The sequence below is a fragment of the Lampris incognitus genome, chromosome 21 (assembly GCF_029633865.1).
Source record: "Lampris incognitus isolate fLamInc1 chromosome 21, fLamInc1.hap2, whole genome shotgun sequence".
Taxonomy (NCBI): Eukaryota; Metazoa; Chordata; class Actinopteri; order Lampriformes; family Lampridae; genus Lampris; species Lampris incognitus.
Window position 1 is genome coordinate 14,238,108 of NC_079231.1, and position 19,963 is coordinate 14,258,070.

The 19,963-nt window shown below is 48.2% G+C and overlaps 1 protein-coding gene across 1 annotated transcript; it reads right to left on the reverse strand.

The window, feature by feature from the left end:
* Positions 1-5,350: 5,350 nt before the first annotated feature.
* Positions 5,351-18,516, reverse strand: mxra5a (matrix-remodelling associated 5a). Its single transcript, XM_056301076.1, has 10 exons — positions 18,397-18,516; positions 17,829-18,082; positions 16,716-16,845; positions 15,945-16,335; positions 13,518-15,379; positions 12,395-13,307; positions 11,195-12,346; positions 8,859-9,777; positions 8,395-8,721; positions 5,351-7,703 (listed from the first exon to the last, which is right to left on the reverse strand). Exons 2-10 carry the CDS (start codon positions 18,023-18,025, stop codon positions 6,113-6,115), a joined length of 7,482 nt encoding a protein of 2,493 aa, XP_056157051.1. The 5' UTR covers positions 18,026-18,082; positions 18,397-18,516; the 3' UTR covers positions 5,351-6,112.
* Between the last annotated feature and the right edge of the window lie 1,447 nt (positions 18,517-19,963).

Consider the following 19,963-nt stretch of genomic DNA (forward strand, 5'->3'; position numbering starts at 1 on the left):
AATGGTGCTCTTATACCATTTATATCTTCTGACTTCTCAGGGAATTACATTTTTTTATTGTTTTTGATTCATTTGTAACATGGCAGATCAACATTTTAAATGGTGAGACATTAATTTGTCGTTTTACATTTCAAATAAAAACACCAACATTACATAAGTGAAAAGAAATCCACGCCAGAGGGGACAGAGCATGTTACAATACAAATAAAGGCTAATACAACAGCTCTGTCAGTAATTGTGGTGTCCAGAAATTATTGCAGACTGTTGCCATATTCTCATTTCTTTTATCCATACAACTCAAATATAAACTGCTAGCTGAATATTGTCACTTTGCTCAATGTTAGATGAAGGACATGACAGCTGATAGGATGGATGACAGGATGGAGAAGTCAAGAGAGGCTGGTGAGTACGGAAATGCCAGGGAGATGATGCAGAAAATGAAAAAGAATGTAATCCTACTGTAAGAGTTGCGATCAAAGTGTGATTCTATATGTCGTCCTTGTTATTTTGATCTAAGTTCACTCCTGTTTGTGTGATGTGATGTGATGTGTGTGTGTGTGTGTGTGTGTGTGTGGGGGGGGGGGTTAACCCGAAAGGAAGGAGAGCTAGTTTTGTTCAAAACGGTGTGTGGAGAGTACCTCCCAAAAACACATTTTCCTCAGGTTGTTTTAATTAAAGAGTATATAAAGTCTTGGGTTAGCCTTTGAACGCTGCACTGGTAACAATGTAGCAAAGAAAAATGCTGCCACAGTAAGTCTGCATGCCACCGAAAGACACACTCTTGCTTAAGTTGTGTGTGTGTGTGTGTGTGTGTGTGTGTGTGTGTGTGTGTGTGTGCGTGTGTGTGTGTGCGTGTGTGTGTGTGTGTGTGTGTTTGACCTGATTCGGCCGGCCAAAACCAACGTTTACTCTACCCCAGTCGGGGGACTATGTCAGCATGTATGCACGCCACCCCAAACCAGGTGGTGCCACATGTTACAAACGACATGCTGGTTCATGTGCACGACGTGCCTCTTTTTGGCTGGACTGCCAAAGTGGAGCCAGCCCTATGCATGCAGTTGTCAGTGAGTGAGTTAGCTAGCGAGCGATGGAGTTTCACCATTGGTCGGACGTCCGAGTTGGAGTTTCTCCAGTAGCCGTGCGAGCAGGTTTCTATTACGTCATCAGCTGTTTACGCAACCGATGTCAAAAAAGCCGCTTTTTAAGTGTAGCCGTGCAAAAACAGCTGTTAGTAGACATGAACAAAACTCAGAATGTGAAACAAACACCTTTTGTTGACCATGTTAAGTTACTGGGTATCCTACTGGACAGTGGACATAACCGGGACACCCCCCCCTCCCCCCTTTTCTCCCCAATTGTACTTGGCCAATTATCCCACTCTTCCGAGCCATCCCGGTCGCTGCTCTGCCCCCTCTGCCGATCCGGGGAGGGCTGCAGACTACCACATGCCTCCTCCGATACATGTGGAGTCGCCGGCCGCTTCTTTTCACCTGACAGTGAGGCGTTTCACCAGGGGGACGTAGCGCATGGGAGGATCACGCTATCCCCCCGTCCCCCTCCCCCGAACAGGCGCCCCGACCGACCAGAGGAGGTGCTAGTGCAGCGACCAAGGACACATACCCACATCTGGCTTCCCACCTGCAGACAGATACGGCCAATTGTGTCCGTAGGGATGCCGGACCAAGCTGGAGGTAACACGGGGATTAGATCCAGCGAGCCCCGCGCTGGTAGGCAACAGAATAGACCGCCACGTCGCCCGGACACCCCCTACAGTGACCATTTTGCAAACAGCTTCATAGTGTTACACCAAAAAGAGCACTGATGAAAAAGCAAACAATTAAAAGATACGACCTTTAAAAATCTTGCCCTTTTTTCTATATCTCCCCTGAGGGTCTCATCTATCGCCTCCCTTGTTTCCTTAATTTGTTGTAATACCAACTGGTCCTCTGTGTTTTACGGTTTTTTTTCTCTCCAGTTCTTTCAATTTTTCTACTTTGCGTGTGTCGGTGGCTAGCCAGGCCTTTTTTTGTGATGTTGTCAGGGCAATCTCCACGAATAACCGCCTTCATCGCATCCTACAGGTCCACTTCCCCATTATCACTCTCTTCTATATACCTTTTTATCTTTCCCTTTATCTGTTCCACATTTGCCTTATTACCCAGAACACCCACTCTGAGCCTCCATGCCCTATTTATTTTCCGGCTATTCAGGTGAATTGTCAAGCTGATGGCATTAGGATCTGATATATCTGCCACCCCAGTTTTACGCTCTTTGACCCCGTGACTCTCACCAGTACCCGTTAAAAAGTGGTCAGTTCTGAAGTAGACAGAATAGCCCATCCCCTCTCCCGGCTAGGTTTGTAGGAACCATAAAATGCGTTTTTAATTTCTGATGTTCTTGCTGAGGCAGATGGGTTTCCTGTAAAAACAGCATTTGAGTCTTGGGTTCATACTCAAGCAGTCGGCCCTCGTGTGCAGCCAGCTGGCTCGGAGGCTTGAAAATGCTTGAGGAGGTTGCATGGAGGGAACCAACCAACGTTTCACTTGTTTAGGGAATAATTTGTCACCTTGCATGACTTGGAGCAGTCATGCAACAGTCAGCATGTGTCAGAGACTGAGAGCCAGCGTGATTCACTGGGAACAGTCTCTGGGAACACAAACATTTATGAAAACGGCTGTACATTTATGCAGGCAAGCGCACACACGCTCACACACTTACAATTAAAACAGGCTCAAAGCCCTAAATCTGAACGACATCAAAATGCTGTTAACATCACAGCAACCGCTGGGCCTCCGAGAGGAAGATGGGGGTTACTGCAGTTTGTTTTCATTACTGTGGATTCCCAACGTCCACACTGTTTTCATGCACGGGATAAAGGCGCCCAGTGTTTCTGTCGAAACAATCTTTGGGACTTCGCTTCAAACTTGGCGTCTTATTTACGCCGACGTGAAACGCCTTGATGTTCAAACGTGTCGGATCTTCTCGCCGTGGTGGACAAACTTCCTCTGTGAGAGCCTCCTCTTTTTTGGCTGTCTTTGATTCTTTAGTCAGCCGGCTCTCCATGTTAAAATCTACAAACAAGCGGCCGTTTGTATATCATAGGAGGTATCGGTGCATCGCTTCAATTCTCCGACGTCCGTGTCACGGAGCTGCCGTGAATACGAGTGATCCCTCAGAGGGACACTTTTCTTTGGACTTCTTATGATGTAACGACTTCATAAGAATTTGCATAATAGGCCATCGTAAGCCAGAGTGGAAACGCAGTGGAAAGAAATTGCTCGTTTAAACAGCATAAACATCTAAGAGCACGGCAAGAATATTGCTTACCGCCTTCCTCAGTAATGAGAAGAAACTAATTTAGTTTTAGCAGCCGCAAGTGACGGGAAGAGGTGATTCCCAGGATGTCCGTCCATCCATTATCCAAACTGCTTATCCGGCTCTCAGGGTCGTGGGGATGCTGGAGTCTACCCCAGCAGTCAATGGGCGGCAGGTGGGGAGACACCCTGGACAGGCAGCCAGACCATCACAGGGCCCACACACATCCACACACATTCACACCTAGGGATAATTTAGTATGGTCGAGTCACCTGATCTACATGTCTTTGGACTGTGGGAGGAAACTTGAGCACCCAGAGGAAACTCACGCAGACATGGGGGGAACATGCAAACTCCACACAGAGGACGACCCCAAAGGTTGGACTACCCCGGGGCGACCAGGACACATACCCACATCCGGTTTCCCACCCGCAGACACAGCCTATTGTGTCTGTAGGGACGCCCGACCAAGCGGAGATTCAAACCGATGATCCCCATGTTGGTAGGCAACGGATTAGACCACCATGGTACGCGGACGCCTGTCAAAATGAATTTGACCAGGTGATGGGTCACAGGCGGACAGACAACTCTGTAATACCTACATTTTATAGCAAAGCAGAGTCCTGCAACCCATGTCAGGCCTCTGCAGCCTTGAGGTAGATGTTGAGTTGCATGTGCAGCTCAGCATCAGCGTTAGCTTGGGAAATAAAATGAACAGAAGGATCCTATGAAGAATCATCAGAAAGGCTCATCTGAAAGAATCCAGCTTAATGCGGCTGCCCACCACATCGATGTTGGTGGCGAGACTCACTGTAGACATGGTGAATAATTCAAGCATTCTATTAACGATTTAAGCACAGCATCGGTTATCCTCAGTACCTTTTGAAGTGGTATTTTAATAAGAAGTGTGTGGGTCTGCTGCATGCTATTGAAGACGTACGGCCCGTGTTAAGTGCGACTCTCTTTGGCAGAATCTGTTGAGATAATGAGGGATTTCCCCTCTGAATCCAGATGTTTCTTCTTTCTGGAAGAGGAGACCGTGACTATATTCCCAGAGCATTGATTGGAAGTTTCACTCATCCAAAGCACCCGGTGACCTACTTCCTTTATCCAAAATGTGAAGTTGTTATTTTTCTCAGACTATCATCAGTGCTCTGCTCACAAGGGCTGTCTGGATATCACGTCGCTCCTCTTAAGTTTTGAACAACTAGAAATAGCCTTTATGTCGCTCTTAACTCCTCCAAAATACTTCCCATGCATATTCCCTCGAGCACTCTTGGTGCACATGCTCCTATTTCTAAGTTTCAATGCAAAATAGTTCTCTCTCAACACTGTCATTTACAGCGGTACACAGTCTTGAGTCATTATTTCGCCGTCTTTTACCATCACTAAGTCGGCAATAAAAAAGTTTCAATTTCACTTTATGGTGTTAGACTAAGGTATGTAGAAATGGGCAGAATTATGTTTATTAAAATACGTATAACCTGCTGTGCACCAGTCTGTCAAACAGTTTACAAATGACAGCACAGCAGAGACCACAGTCGCATTTTCATAAGCTGATTCAAAGAGAGCGCATAATGCTGCAAGGTGGAGACGGCCACATTTCCTGGAATACAGACATCCAATTACAATTGTGCAGCAAAGGGAGGTGCTCTGACCCGGTGGATTTTGAGGTGTTGAAGGATGACATGAAATGTTTATGGAGTGTTTTGTGCAGCACAATATGTTGCACCTTTCCATCCATCCATCCATCCATCCATCCATCCATCCATCCATCCATCCATTCATTATTCAAGCCACTTACCCGAATTCGGGTCGTGGGATGCTTGGAGCCTATCCCAGCAAGTCATTGGGCGGCAGGCGGGGAGACACCCCGGACAGGCCGCCAGTCCATGACAGGGCTGACACATTCACACCTCGGGACAATTTAGTACAGCCAATTCATCTGACCTACATGTCTTTGGACTGTGGGAGGAAACCAGAGCCAATCTTAATCTTAATCTTCACTGTAGTTAATTAATTCATGGTATCTCATTCTACTCAAAGTTCTTTATTCAGTCAGTTAAACAAAAATGAATATGGCCTTTCATTATAACAGTCTTGTTTTTGCTTTTATTCGGAGTCCCTTAAAAAATGACTAGTTGGCTGTAGTCGGAAAATTGCTCAAGTGTTAGTCAGACATCACCCCCCCTCCCACTGTGGGGGTGACTAACTCCTCCATTGAGACCCCCACAGTCTTGAACCTCATTTTTCCCCAGGTTCACACTCGATTCAAGTTGCACCTTTCATCAAGATATAGAAAAAATCTAATAAAACCCAATTACTGGTGGTTTTGCATCCAAAAATTCAATATTATACAATATAATACAAATATCCAATCAAAATGGTACATTGAATTAAGTTAAGAAGAATATTTCCTGAAAAAATGGGAGTTATAAAATCTTTACAGTTTGACAGAAACTGTTGTCAGAGGAGACAGAAAGGGGGACTATTATTTAAACAAAGCAAAGGGCTCTTTGTACATTTGAACAATAACACTGATGTGAATCAAGCTCAGTTATCAAGATGTAATTGGATGGAAATTGGTCTTAACATCATACAGCTGACATCTTGAGTTTTGCTTTTATATCATGTAAAACAGCTTGAATCCAAACACTATAAAGTCACTTGTGCAATTTGACAGCAGTTTTTAAAACACTTTGAAGACTGAAAGCATTCGCCGCTTCCAGCTTGGCAGTTCCTCGGGCATATGATGATGATGATGGATGATCATGAAGATTTTCTCAAGCAATATCCATTAGAACACATTGAGATATGTGGCTTTAGAGTCCACGCCTATGGTATTCCTGGCCGTGCACCGGTAAAAGCCAGCGTCTTTCTGCGTTGGGTTCTGGATTATGAGGGAACCCTGCGGTTGGAGGTACTTGTTGCCGAAAAGGCGTGGCTGTGCGCTAACCGCCATCCGAGTCTTATCGGGGGTTTCCCATGCTAGCTCTGCTTTGGGGGTCCCTGTTGCTACACAGTTCAGCTGAATGGCAACTCCCCGCTTGGCGTGTGTCACAGAAGGCGGGCCATTGGTTATACGGGGCGGGTATCCGATCACAATGACTGGCACAGAGAGGAGAGCGCTACCATATTCATTGGCCGTTTGGCAAACGTAGGAGCCCCGGTCGTAGAGTGACACCTGCTGGATGGCCAACGTCCCGTTCGGCAGCACACTATAACGACCGGCTCTCTGTGGCCTGCCGAGGACGACCCCACTCGGCAGTGTCCAAGTCAGTCGGAGTGGTTCACCGCTAGATATGCAGTGTAGCAAAAAGTTCTCCCCGTTCATTATACTGATGGGGGAGTTGTATTTATTGTTGATCTCCGGTTTCCTCCCTGGCGTCAGTGTGACGGTATGCTCTATCAGGCCTCCGGCGCTGTGCCTCAGGCAGCGATATGTACCAGCCTCAGCCACAGAGGGGTTGCTGATGATCAGAGAGCCGTCCAGCCTGTGGAAGAACTTGGAGACGCGAGAGCCGCCCAGCAATGGCGTGCCATTTGGCAGGATCCAAGTGACGTGGGGTTGCACAGTGCCCTCAAAGGAGCAATTCAGGGTCATGGTGTTCCCCACTGTCAAGGACAGACTGTCTGTTTGGGGGCCTCCAATTTGTGGCCTGTCTGTATCATCTTTTACATCCAACTTAACCATCAGTCTGGCCTCCCCTCCTTCATTTCGAGCAATACAAGCTAGCTGGCCTGAGTCCTTCCGTTTGGGCGACCGGATGTCCAGGGTACCGTTGTTATGAACCGTCATTCTGCTACTATAGTATGGTACAGGGAAGATGATGTTTTCCGGTAAGATCCACATGACGCGAGGGAGGGGGGTACCTGTCGCCGAACAGTCCAACAGTTTCCGTTGATTCTGGACGGCAGTCATACTGATGGTGTTAACGCTTCCCCTTAAACCATTGATAGTTGGCGGGGTAACCAGGACCTCCAACCTGGTGGCTTTGCGGTCCTGGCCTGCACTGTTCCAGGCTATGCAGGTGTAGTTCCCTCCGTCGGAGCGTTGGGCCTTCTGAACCACCAGCGTCCCGTTGTTTAGGGTCTGGTATTTGCCCAGGGTGGAGAAAATGGCTCGGTTGGTGGGTGACATCCATGTGATAACAGGCTTTGGGTTCCCCTTGGCATTGCACTTCAGCGTCACCGTCTCGCCGTAGAACACCTTGAAGACTTCAAAGTTTCTGTCCTGGATTTGAGGCAGGTCTGCTGCGACCTTGACCTTGACTCTGACCTTCATCTCGTCTTTGCCAAGCTGGTTTTCGGCGTAGCAGGTATAGTCGCCCTCCTCCCGCATGCCCACGTCGTTGAAATACAGTGTCCCATTGTCGAACACCACGTACCTAAGTGCAGGGAGGAGACAGACGGAGATGGTTACGCTTCAGTGACTATGATGAAGACATCAGTGAAACATAGATGACTACATTGAACAAGTTAAATGTGATGTGCTGAGCCACTGCTGTAGAACAAGACGGTGTTGCTTTTTAGAAAATATTGTCAAATGTGGTTCATTAGTAGCATTAATGGAAGATTAATTGCAATAGAAGTAATAACATTTTTCTTGCATCTCTGTTGTTATCTTTTTTTTCCCCCCTTTTTCGCCCCAATTGTATCCAGCCAATCACCCCACTCTTCCGAGCCATCCCGGTCACTGCTCCACCCCCTCTGTCGATCCGGGGAGGGCTGCACATGCCTCCTTCAATACATGTGGAGTCGCCAGCCACTTCTTTTCACCTGACAGTGAGGAGTTTCACCGGGGGGATGTAGCACATGAGAGGATCACACTATTCCCCCCAGTCCCCCCCCCCTCTGAACAGGCGCACTGACCAAAGGAGGTGCTAGTGCAGCGACCAAGACACATACCTGCATCCCTGACCAAGCCGGAGGTAACACGGGGATTCGAACCGGTGATCCCTGTGTTGGAAGGCAACGCTATGCTACCCAGATGCCCCCATCATCATCATCATCATCATGTCATCATGACATTTAGATTTTAAACTGAAACCAAAAACGTTACACACAAGTACCACAGACCTCCGATTGCGTCCTACACCGACTCTGTCGAGCTGCTTGTCCGAGTTGACCATGGTGCCGTCTGGCAGGGCCCAGCTGATCTCAGGATCTGGGAAGCCAGAGGCCACGCAGTCGACCTTCAGGTGCCCTCCGTACGCCACCTCCTGACTGGAGCGCTGCTGCTTGTGCTCGATCTTGGCCGGCCTAGTGAGCACGTTGACCCGCAACAAAACGTAGTCGTCGCCCATTTTGTTCCGTGCTGCACACAGATACTCACCACTGTCCTTCTCGCTCATGGAGTGGATGGTAAGAGTGCCGTTGGGGTTGACCTTGATCCTGGAGTCAAAACTGTAAGACAGGTAAAGCGATGGGTGTTTTTTCCTCTCACAATTTGATATTTGTGAGTGTGTGCATGCGTGTGTGCTTGAATTTATTCATTCATTCATTCATTCATTCATTCATTCATGCATTCAAACAGTCATTACCTGTACTGGGCGTCCACCAGTTTCTTGGTTGGAGTCCTCCAGATAATCCGGGGCTCTGGCTTACCCGTAGCGAGGCAGTCCAGCCGCAGCTTCCCTCCGTAGATCACGTCCGTCCTTTGCGGCGATGAGGAAACAATCTTGGCCCTGGCGGAAGAGTGACCTTTCCGAACACCAAGGATCACTGTTCTCCTGCCAACCGCCACCCCGTTACTAGCCGTACACTCGTACCTCCCAGCGTTCCCTGGGCCGATGCTGTGCATGTATAGGGTTCCATTGGGAAAGACGAGGAGGTTGCGCTCATTCATAAACTGCGAGGCCATCAGTTGGACTCCGTCGGGCATCATCCAACGAATGACAGGTGGTGGGGCACCTTTGGCAGTGCAGTGAAAGTAGGCGGCGCTGCCCTCTGGGAGGGTGGCATTCTCATGGCGGGCCTGCTGGATCACGGGTGGCAGAGTGGCGACGTGGAGACGCACTGAGACTGTGTCGGCCCCTGCCATGCTGCTGCCAATGCATTTGTAAATGCCCCTGTCTCTGTGACTGGCCTGAGTGATTCGGAGAGTGCCATTGGTAAGCAGCACCACCCGTTGCTGAGGAGCGGTAGGGGGCAACGTAGCGACCATGTGAACTTGATCAGGGAGCACCCATGTGACTCGGGGAGTGGGGTGACCCTGGACCTGACAATCCAGATTGATGTCGTCTCCGAGATACACAGTGGCTTCATGGTAGCGAGGTTGCAGAACCCTGGGGTGCTGAGATAGAACCACTAGGCTGACCACCATCTTATCTGTACCATATTGGTTCTGGACTGTGCACAGATACTGGCCCCGGTCCATGGGTTGTGTGTTGTGGATGATGAGTGTACCGTTGGGATGGACTTCAAATCTTTGGACTCTGGTGTTCTGAGCGATACTTGCCCCTGTGTGAATGCAGAAGAAGACATTTCATAATTGGATGGAGAAAACAAGTTATACAAAATGAACGTTTTCTCACACAGAATGACTACAAATGATCATGTTTGTTATACAGGTGGCTGGCACCCTGGAAGTTTAGATGTTATGGCAGGTAACAAAAGGTTTGGTGATGTGCTTTATGAGTGGTTTTGAAAACGAGAGGAACTATTTTTTTCTCCCTTTTTCTCCCCAATTTTACTTGGCCAATTACCCCACTCATCCGAGCCGTCCCGGTCGTGAATATTTTTTGCCTAGAATGAATCCGGAAGGTCATGAATAATTCATGAGCAACGATCCCCGGATTCATCCTAGGAAAAAAATATTTGCGTCTCGGCCGCTGTTCCACCCCCTCTGCTGATCTGGGGAGGGCTGCCGATTACCACATGCCTCCCCCTGATGCATGTAGAGTCACCAGCCGCTTCTTTTCACCTGACAGTGAGGAGTTTCACCAGGGGGACGTAGCGTTTGGGAGGCTCACGCTATACCCCCCCGAACAGGTGCCCTGACCGACCAGAGAAGGCGCTAGTGCAGCGACAAGGACACATACCCACACCCGACTTCCCACCTGCAGACACAGCCAATTGTGTCTGTAGGGACGCCCGACCAAGCTAGACGTAACACGGGGATTCGAACTGGCAATCCCCGTGTTGGTAGGCGACAGATTAGACTGCTATGCTACCCGGACGCCACCCGCTTATGAATGGTTTTGAAAATGAGAAGGAACTGTTTTTGATATAAAAACGCAGTGAATGTAATACGTTGAGTTCATGGTCTTTTGTAAGTGATTCAATATTTGAGTTATAATGCTAATATAAATTAAGCTTAAATTATAAATGGTTCTTCCAAAATTTACCAATAAATCTCTGCAAGGGATCATATTTAACTATAACTTGCACTACTTAAAATGCTGTTTTTTTTGTGTGAAATAATTTACATTTGCAGTCCCTCAGCTCTGTGTAATTGTCAATCAAGAGAAATATCCTCAAACAGGAAATTAAAAGTTGTAATGACATCAGTACATCATTTCGTATACACTAACCTAAGCCAAGGGCCCGTGAGTGGAACTCTCTTGTGTTTTCTTTACAGGCTATGAGCTTAAGCGAGAGGTAGGGAACACTTATTTATCTTTTGTCTGTATCTGCTTCATCAAATTTGTTGTTAACGGGCTGGAACCTGTCTCAGCAGGTTTTAAGCCTAAAGCAGGGGGACCCCCTGCCAACCACCCCCCCCCCACACACACACACCATGAAAACATCACACGGCGAGACTGGCTGAAAACCACTAAGCCACTACTAACACGATCTTTTTACAGTAGTCATTGACAAAACAGTGCACATAGATTTGAGGGCACCATGCTGAGTGATGTGGTTTAATCACACATACCAGTGGAGGCTTTAGTCCACGACAGGAAGGGCATGGGCTCGCCAACAGCCTCACAGGGAAGATGTGCATCCGTCTCTGCTTTCACAGTAACAGTATGCAAATCTGGGCTCATTATTCTTGGCTTCCCTCTTGGGGGAGAGACCTGTCCAGGCCGCTGATGCCCTCGTGACATATCTTGGCTTAAAACGGGTGTCCCAGTCCCGGGTCTCTGACTCTCTCTGATGGGAATGTGAGCTCTGGATGTGTCAGTCTGCAAAATGGACCGAGATGTGCTGGCTGTTGTCGGGGCAGCAGTGGTGTTCTGTTTGATAATCAGTCTGTTGGACTGTTGTGGAGCTGGGGAGGTAAAATCTGTGTAATCAACGAAATTTGTTCTGTGGCTGGTTGAGTGTGTTGCGGGATGGGAGGCGGTTGCCTTGTTGGACTCTGATCTGCTTGTGTTATGTGGGTCTCTTTCTCTGTGGGCTCTCTCGTTGTGGCCATCTGGGATGTGGTTGAACTTGAGACCCTCCTGGGAGGTGGTCCCCGATGGGAGTCCACTTTTTTGCACCGCAGATGAGGTGCTGGTGATGGTGATGTGCGAAGTCTCCGTGTGTGGAATCACAGCGGACAGCTTCGATATGTTGTTGGAGGTAGGTGATGCTGATACAGTAGGAGCACTCGTACTCATAGTAGGAGCAGCAATGCTCACCGCTCTGTAGGCTGTTTCTGTTGGAGGCTCCTCATTGTCTGAGATGGTGTTAGTGATTTTAATTTGACCAGAGCTCAAGTAAGTACTTTCAGATGCCGCAGGCGCCAATGTGGTATTCTGTTCTGTCTCTGAAACTTCCTCATCAAGTATGCCTGTGGTTGTTATCAAAACACTTGGCACATGTGTGCCCAAGGATCGGCTTGTTTCAGGCGGAAGCGAGGGAGCAGGTAAGAAGGATGGCTGTAGTGGGAAAGGCCCGTCGAGCTCTCTGAAAGGTACTTTTTCAGTTGTGTCACTGGGTTGGTACCGATGGCCTTGCTGGCTCTGCTCCACATGTGTTTGCACTTGCAGTGGAGCGTGAGAAGTCTCTGGGGATTTGTCGGAGTGTGGCACAGGGCCAATGTCTCCCGTAACGCTTACCCTTTGTGTCTCTTCTAAGGGTTTCACTGGCAGAGGAGAGCCTGTTGCAGTAAACCACCACGGGCTGGCTGATGTGGGCACATTCGAGCGCTCTGAAGGAGATGCACTCTCTGAGATTCCCAAGGCCTCTTGAGAACTCGTTTCTCCGTGACCCACTCCTGGAGAGATTGTCAGAAAGGGTGGTGTGGTGGAGGGGTTTTTGAAGTGAGGTTTGGCCGGAGTCAGACGGCCATCCTCTGTTTCAGGCAGTGTGGACGGTAGGCTGGAAGCTTCGGTGGCTGCCTTGTCGTCGTGCCTGGAGACTGTGTTTTCTTTGTGACTCAGTCGGCTTAATGATGTGTCTTGGCTGCCGCTGAATGGAACAGCAGTACTGGAGCTGGCTGCTGTGACTCTAGACTTCTCTGTCGGTTCCATTTTTAGCATGGTGGGGGCGGTGGTCTTGGTAGTTGCTAGGGGAGCACCCACAGGTGTGGATGTAATAAACTGCGTCAGCCGATTCAGCTTTTGTTTCCTCCCGTTAGGCCTCTTCCTCCTGCCCCCGTTCCTTCTTTTGGAGTTTGGACGTCGGGGACGATTGGGCCCTTCTCCTCTGCTTCCCTTGCTTGTAGTTAGTGTTGGCACCAATTTAGTTGTAGGAAAAGCAGTGGTGATCCGTGCTTGAGAATGCAAAATGTCTTGTGTTGAATGCTCGGGTTGTGGATGTGAGGAAAATGTTGCGGTCTCACCAAAATATTTGCTGTTTTCACCTCTGTCACTCTCTGTTTTGGTTGTGGTCATTGTAGGGGTGAGCTGACTTTCTTTTTCCGTAGCAGAACTGCTGACAACACTGGGTGAATGTTTGGTCTTGTCAGATGCCTTGGATGTTTCGGATGTTGTGATTGCCTCAACATCTGTATTACTACTTATATCCTCCTGTAAGGAGTTGTCGTAGTACACACTGCTGCTTACATTGTTTGTGTACATCTGCCAGCGAGTAGTGTTGCTCTGGGGAACAGATGTGGGCTGTGGGAGTGGAAATGTGCTCGTTGAGATTGTTACGGGCTCTGACTTTGTGTCACTGAGATCTTGAGTTGTGTGGTGCGCGTCCTGTGTGCTGTACGTTGTGCGTGTGCCTTCTGTCTGTGCGCGGTGTGTAATGTGTCTATCGCTGTGTGTGTACTGCATGTTACGCCTCATGTGTGTGTTATATGTGCTGGGTGTGTTTGGTGTCACGTGGATATTGTCTATATCATTCGTCTGCTGAGTGTGTTCTGCTGAGTTGCGCGGCGTTGTGGTGTAAACTTTGTCCTCTCCCTGCAGCTCTGCATCATCCTCAGATGAGCCTTCCAGATCGTCTAGTGTAGACTGCGTTTTGCGCTCCGACTCAACCTTCGGCCTCCTCTCGGTGTTGTGTCCAACTGGATTTGGTGTCGTACTGTTTTGAGTGGTTCTATCTCGAATCTTGGCCAAGATGTCCGCCCACTTCTCGGGGTCTATTTTATGGTTTGACACATTAATCCTTCTCCTGGTGTCAACTGAGCTTTTCCCATCCAGAACCCGGGATGTGGTTGGTTTTTGCAGGACTGGTGGTCTCCGCCACTTATTCCGGGATGGATGTCCACGCTTCCTGCCTGTGTTCGGACCTCTCCTCCGCAACAAATCCATGCGGCTCTTTGTGGCCTCTTCCTTAGTGACCTCGTGATCCCCAGACGCCTCCACTGCATCCTCCATTGGAACTTGAATCTTAGTGTTAATACCTGAGGCTGATTGAGGTTTCATTGGAAACTTTCTCATTGTCCTTAACATCCCTGTGCGTTTGTTCACAGTAACTTTGATAGCCATTGTATCCACACCGTTTTGATTTACTGCAACACATTTGTAATAACCGCTGTCTGATATCTGACCCTGCAGGATTTGTAGAGTTCCATTGGGATAGACAAGCACTCTGGAAGAGTTTTCCCTGAAACCTACTATGCTGCTGCCTGGCAGAATCCAGCTAATGTCGGCATCGGGAGAGCCAGACGCTGTACAAGGAAGGGTAATTGGCTCCCCAGCAAATCCCTCCATTGGAGGGGGGGGACCATCATCCCCAGGGGGAGGGCTTGATGATTCTTGTACAGCCAAACGGAACGAGAGGATGGCGAAGTCTCCATGAACCTTGGCGGTGCAATAGTAGATGCCTGCATCCGTGAGGTCGATGGTTTTAATGAACAGCTGTCCCTCACTGGACACAGACAGCCTGTTGTCTGGACTGCTGTACGGCGCCTCCACTATGGAGCCGTCTGGCAGGACCCAGCGGATAACTGCTTGGCCAGCGCTCTGCACATTACAGTTCATTTGGCCGCTGCTGCCCACCATGGCACTCAGCGTCATTCGAGTGGTGTTTACGGACTCAATCATAACCCACATCCTCTTCTGCCTTCGCACCAGTTCTACTTCCATGATCTCAGATAGGTGAGTCCTGAGGATCAACCAGACAGTTTTTCCAGAGGACTGAGGCCTGTTCAACTGAAGGTCCACAGATGTCTGCATGAGCCACTCTGGCTGGGCCTTGATGTTAACCTTCACACCCGTGTAGTACAGCGCGTCCCTCTGCATATCCTGTCTGTATCTGTAAATAGGACGTGGCTCTTTGGTCAGCATTATTTCCCTTTGCAAGTGGGCTGGCACGTCACTGTAGTAGGCAATAAGCCGCCACAGTCTCTCATAGTTCTCCCTGTCAATGGGGCATTCTAGATCGGCAGCTAGAGTGACGTTGGAGGCCAGCTGCAGCTGGTCGACCTGCTCCCAGTTAAGTTTGGTTAGCTGTCTTGGCTCACCAATGGAACACTCCAGATCCACCTTGTTCCCGTGTTCATCTGACAGGGCCAAGGTGATATTGCCGAAGGGTTCCTTGAACTCCTCTGTGATCGTAAGCTCGCTGTCCGAGTCCTCCAGCAGACTGGCTCCCCTGTGAAGAGAGCTGATGACAGGGCTGCTGCAGACCATGTTTTCCACACCCAGGAGCTCCTTCCTCCTGAGATGCTTGGGAGAGGAGCACATGGGGCACAGCTGGCCCCCGGGGTAGGCCCGGTCCTTTTTACACTTCAGAACACCTGGAGCAAAAGTTAAAAAGAGCAGTCATTGTAAGTTATACTGTATCAAAATGACTTGTGTTAAAATTCAAATAAAACATAAAATGTTCAACATTATTTCTATATGGAGTGTTATAGGGATAACACTCCATTTAGCGGCCATAGTACTGAGCAGTCTTCTGTGTCTCTGAAACGCTGCCAAAATTGTGCAGAAAATTGTCCACCAGGGACATCAATGGCGAACAATCTGTTAATGTGAAAACTGCAACCTTTTCTTCCTGGTTTGCTGCTACCTTGGGTGGGCTACATTGAAATAGGCTACATTGTACATGAAAATGTTAATAACTACAGCTGCAGTAGCGAATGCTACTGATTGCCATATAAAGACGTCAGTTTGTGGAATTTTCCACACAATTTTAGCAGTGTTGCAGACACACAGAAGACTCCTCAGTATTATGGCTGCTAACGGAGTGTCACAACTCATTTAAAGCAAAACGAAAAACAGTATGTGCGTCACATGAGAGCATTGTGCAAGGATGAAGAATGTGTCCATCTAAATTGTTTGTAGAGAAATTAATCAGCTCACCCGGTGAGTTTTTATCCCAGTCATGGAGCCAGCTCATCTGGCAGTCACAGGTCCATGGATTCCCGTGGAGATACAGGTTCTCCAGCTGAGGCATGGTGGCCAGAAGCCTGGAGGGGAGCGACATCAGCCCGTTTTCTGACAAGTAGAGGTGCCTGAGAGTGGAGATGTGAAAGTGGTCCATGAGGGAAAATGTGGCGAAGGTAGCCGGATGGAGCTGCTGGAGCCGGTTGCCCTCTAACTGGACCAGGCGCAGAGAGGTGAGGCCCTGGAAGGCATCTGGATGGATGTACTCCAGCCGGTTGTGGTCTAGGTGCAACCTAGCCAAAGCCCACAGACCCTCAAGGGTGTATCTGTTGATCTCACTCAGCTTGTTGTAGCTCATCTTTAACATCTGGGCCGAGGAAGAATTACAGGGAAGAGTGTCATCATTACTGGCAGTATTGTTTATATAAATATGAATGACCAAGGAGTTACAATGGCACATTACAATGCCAGATGGAAAGAGCTGTTAATCATACTATTTGTGAAGGTGGTTGTGTAGATTATGAATGCAGCTTTAGTTGCAGCACAGACTCAAACAAATCTTGCTCTTCTTGTGTAAATTGTGCAGAAAATGTGTTATCCCACCGTTGACCACTTAAGAGATTCTAAAACCCCACTTCAGGGCCGCTGATGTAGATATTTGAGCAAACGTTTATTTGGATGCACTGTGGATTTGAATAGCAGAAATCCATCCATTCATTAATAATCACCCATATCTCAGCAGTTTACCTGCAAGGACGTGAGATCTCTGAAAGCCCCATTTGGGAGACTGTGGATGTTGTTCCCATGAACCATCAGAAGCTCCAGCTTACCCAGGCCAGCCAGTGATCCATCTGTTATCCTATTAATGGTATTGAACCTGAAACGTAAATAACAAAACACATGTGGGTGGAAAGGGGGATATTAAAGGGATATTAGGCATATAACTGCCATTGGTTTTCTGGTAATAAAATAAACTCAATAAAAAGTGCAATAAAAGCGGAATCAAAAACATTTGCTGGTGTTATTAAACGATACACTGGAGAGGGCCCTCGCTTATGAAAAATGGTATGCATTAAGTATATTTTTAAAGTCTATCACTTTGCAATAAGACTACCCTTATAAAGGATTTATAAGTGGTTTATAATTAGGTTGTAAACACTTAATAAATCTCTAATAAAACATTATAAACAAGTTATAACACAGTTTTCATACATCGATGTGGGAACACTATTTGGCAAGATGTAGTTACTGCTGCACTTTTTATCCACCTATTCTGTTAAATCTCAGATCTTGCTAGTTGCTAGCAGGTCTTGCTAGTTGTGTAGCTTACTTTATCTTGTCCCTTTATCAGTCAGCATGTTAAATTATCACCATCATATGTTATGTAGGCTCACCATCTGACAAACAGCGGGTCGGTGTTGCTCTTTTTACCCAATGTGTTAATGATTTATAAAGTGTTCACAACCTAATTAATAAACTAATTATAAACCATTCATAAACACTCTATAAGGGTGGTCTTATTGTAAAGTGGTACCAAAAAAAAGTTTTCAACAAATTTAAAAAGACAGGTAAAGTGTAAGTATACCATTCTCAAATGTACTTTCTGCTAGTACAACAAAGGTCAAATATAAGCACACTTGCTTGTAGCCTGCGGAAGAGGATTAGGGCCACGTGTGAAAGGTGTATTGATGTGTCAATCAAGTATCAGTAATTCTGATTTGTAACCATTCTCCGAATGGACATTTTAATCTCAGTATTTCAGTAGAGAAGTCTTCCACGTGACGTGGGCCTAATCCTCTTCCCTACCCATTAAAAGTGCGCGGGAGTAAACTTAGCAAATGATGGCGGAAATAGACGGACCCCAGGTTGATCCTCTCCGTTTGTTTGGAGATGCCCCGGGGAACGGTGGCGAGGGAGCGGAAGGTGCAGTGCAGCTCCGTGGGCAGGGGGCAGGAGCAGGGCCGGGGGCAGGGCAGAGTCTCTCCGGGCGGCAGCGCCGCCACCAGCAGCGGCAGCAGCAGGACGACGACGACACGCGCCGCCGGATGCGCGTCCATCCTCCGCGGGACCGTGGATGTAAGGGAGCGCAGCGGATCCCGGATCACAGCAGCTGGCTGGCAGGGGAGACAAAACACGCTATGGTCAGGCCACGCAAGCGCGCGCGCGCAAGATAAAATGCACCGTGCAAAACAGCGTAAAACGCTAAAGAAAATGGAAAAAAGAGACACAATCGCGATGGCAGTCGTAGTCCTTGACTTCATCCTGCAACGACTTGGTGAGCCGAGCAGCAGAAGCAGGATGGCCGTGTTTACTACCTGTGGCGACTGGGATGAATGAACTTCGGACGCCCGCGCTCATCAAAACAAACCCGCAGGCGCCGCTTTTGACTCTCCGCGGACAAGAAGTTGATCGCGTGACACAACCTTACCTCAAGACGTCCTCTCCCCGTGGCGCGAAACCTGCGTAAAACTCTGACATTGTCCCGGCGAACGGCACCGACGGTTCGAGTGAACGGATGGAGATGGAAAACTTGTTCGCGGTTTCTCACAGTGAAGCCGGCTTACAGACCCGCAAAACCCACAGAAACCATTTGCTCAGAACCCGGGGAGAGCGGATGGAGGAAAGAAACGGGTCCCCATAGAAGCGCTGGTGTGCGCTTTCGCCCCACAGCCAAGGAGTGAGTGGAAGAGGTGGGTGCGCAGTTCGGAGGCGCAACAGGAGGGGCAACGAAACGTGTGGTGGCAGAACTGAGGGAAACTACAAAAGGAGCAGAGTCGCTCTGGCGGAGCTCGAGTGTAAGTAACACTCCTGCTGTCTCGCGGCACGTAGCTCCTGGACCTATCATCGTCTAGACTATGACGGACGTGATAGTCTAATCCTGCGGGACGCCCATTGACTGACCCCATTCACCATCTTCTGCAGACACCTCTGCAGGAGATGTTGATGAGACGGCCATATTTGGGCGATGGCAGTGGAAGTGGTCTGACATTGGGAATATGTTCTTTACAGTACATCTGCAGCTTACAAAGTCGTGCAATCAAAAGGAGGAGACATGATTTAGGTGCATTAATGGCAATTGACTTCTTGAATACGACAATAAGAATATTTGAGGTCATCTTGCAGTCTCCTTTGTTGCTGTATTTGCAGACAGCTCTATGATGAAGTAATATATATATATAATATATATATATATATATATATATACGAGCCTTTATGAATATCTAGATAAAAGGATGTGATTTTTAAGGGTTTGTAGGAATTGTAGGAATGTTGATCATAGACACAAAGTGCTCATTGTCATGTGATCTGGACACTAAGCAAAATCAGCATCTGCTTTTTCTTTTTCTTTTTTTTCCCACTCCCGCCCTTATGTGAGTGAGTGTATTTTGCTGGGACGTATTATTTGGTAACATGTTGAGTGTGAAGTCATTTGACCAGGGCTCAAATCAGGGTACGATCTGAAGGCGAACTGCGGAAATGGGCAGGAAAATGGCAGAAATCTGAATTGGTAGAGAAAAGACAATGGCTGACGTGTGACAGTGCATCGCTGCTTGCACTGTGTAATTGTGTGACGCGGTAGGGGAGGAGATCTGGGTGGTTTCAGGCAACGTTTAAGTCAAAGCCCTTTTATTAACACAGACACACATGTGCACTACACAGAGAATGGTAGACACACCCATGTGCAGACAGAAACCGGTGCACGCACTCACGCACACACACACACGAGCACACAAAGGAAGAAAGAAGTTGGACAAGACGAGCCTTGGTCCCTTTATGTCCTGTTCTCTCCTCCAAATACCCTGGAGATCTACAGCACTTTGGTGATGTCGCCCCGGGGCCCCGAGAGTGCTGAATATTAGCTTTGTGATAACGTTAAGTTGGAGGAAAGCGAAGTTCAAAGGTGAAAGAGGGGCCAGTGAACAGTGGGGCTCCTGCAGTCCACAGCTCCCGCAGACGAAGTGCGAGGCATCATCCATCACTGTGTCACCCGAGGG

Excerpts from the sequence above, each read along its gene's own strand:
- mxra5a (XM_056301076.1), bottom strand. The coding sequence starts at position 18,025 with ATGGACGCGCATCCGGCGGCGCGTGTCGTCGTCGTCCTGCTGCTGCCG. Across the intron at positions 16,846-17,828 it reads ACGGAGAGGATCAACCTGGG|GTTCAATACCATTAATAGGA; the intron begins GTCCGTCTATTT and ends TTTACGTTTCAG. Across the intron at positions 12,347-12,394 it reads GAGTGCATCTCCTTCAGAGC|GCTCTCCTCTGCCAGTGAAA; the intron begins GCTCGAATGTGC and ends TTACTGCAACAG.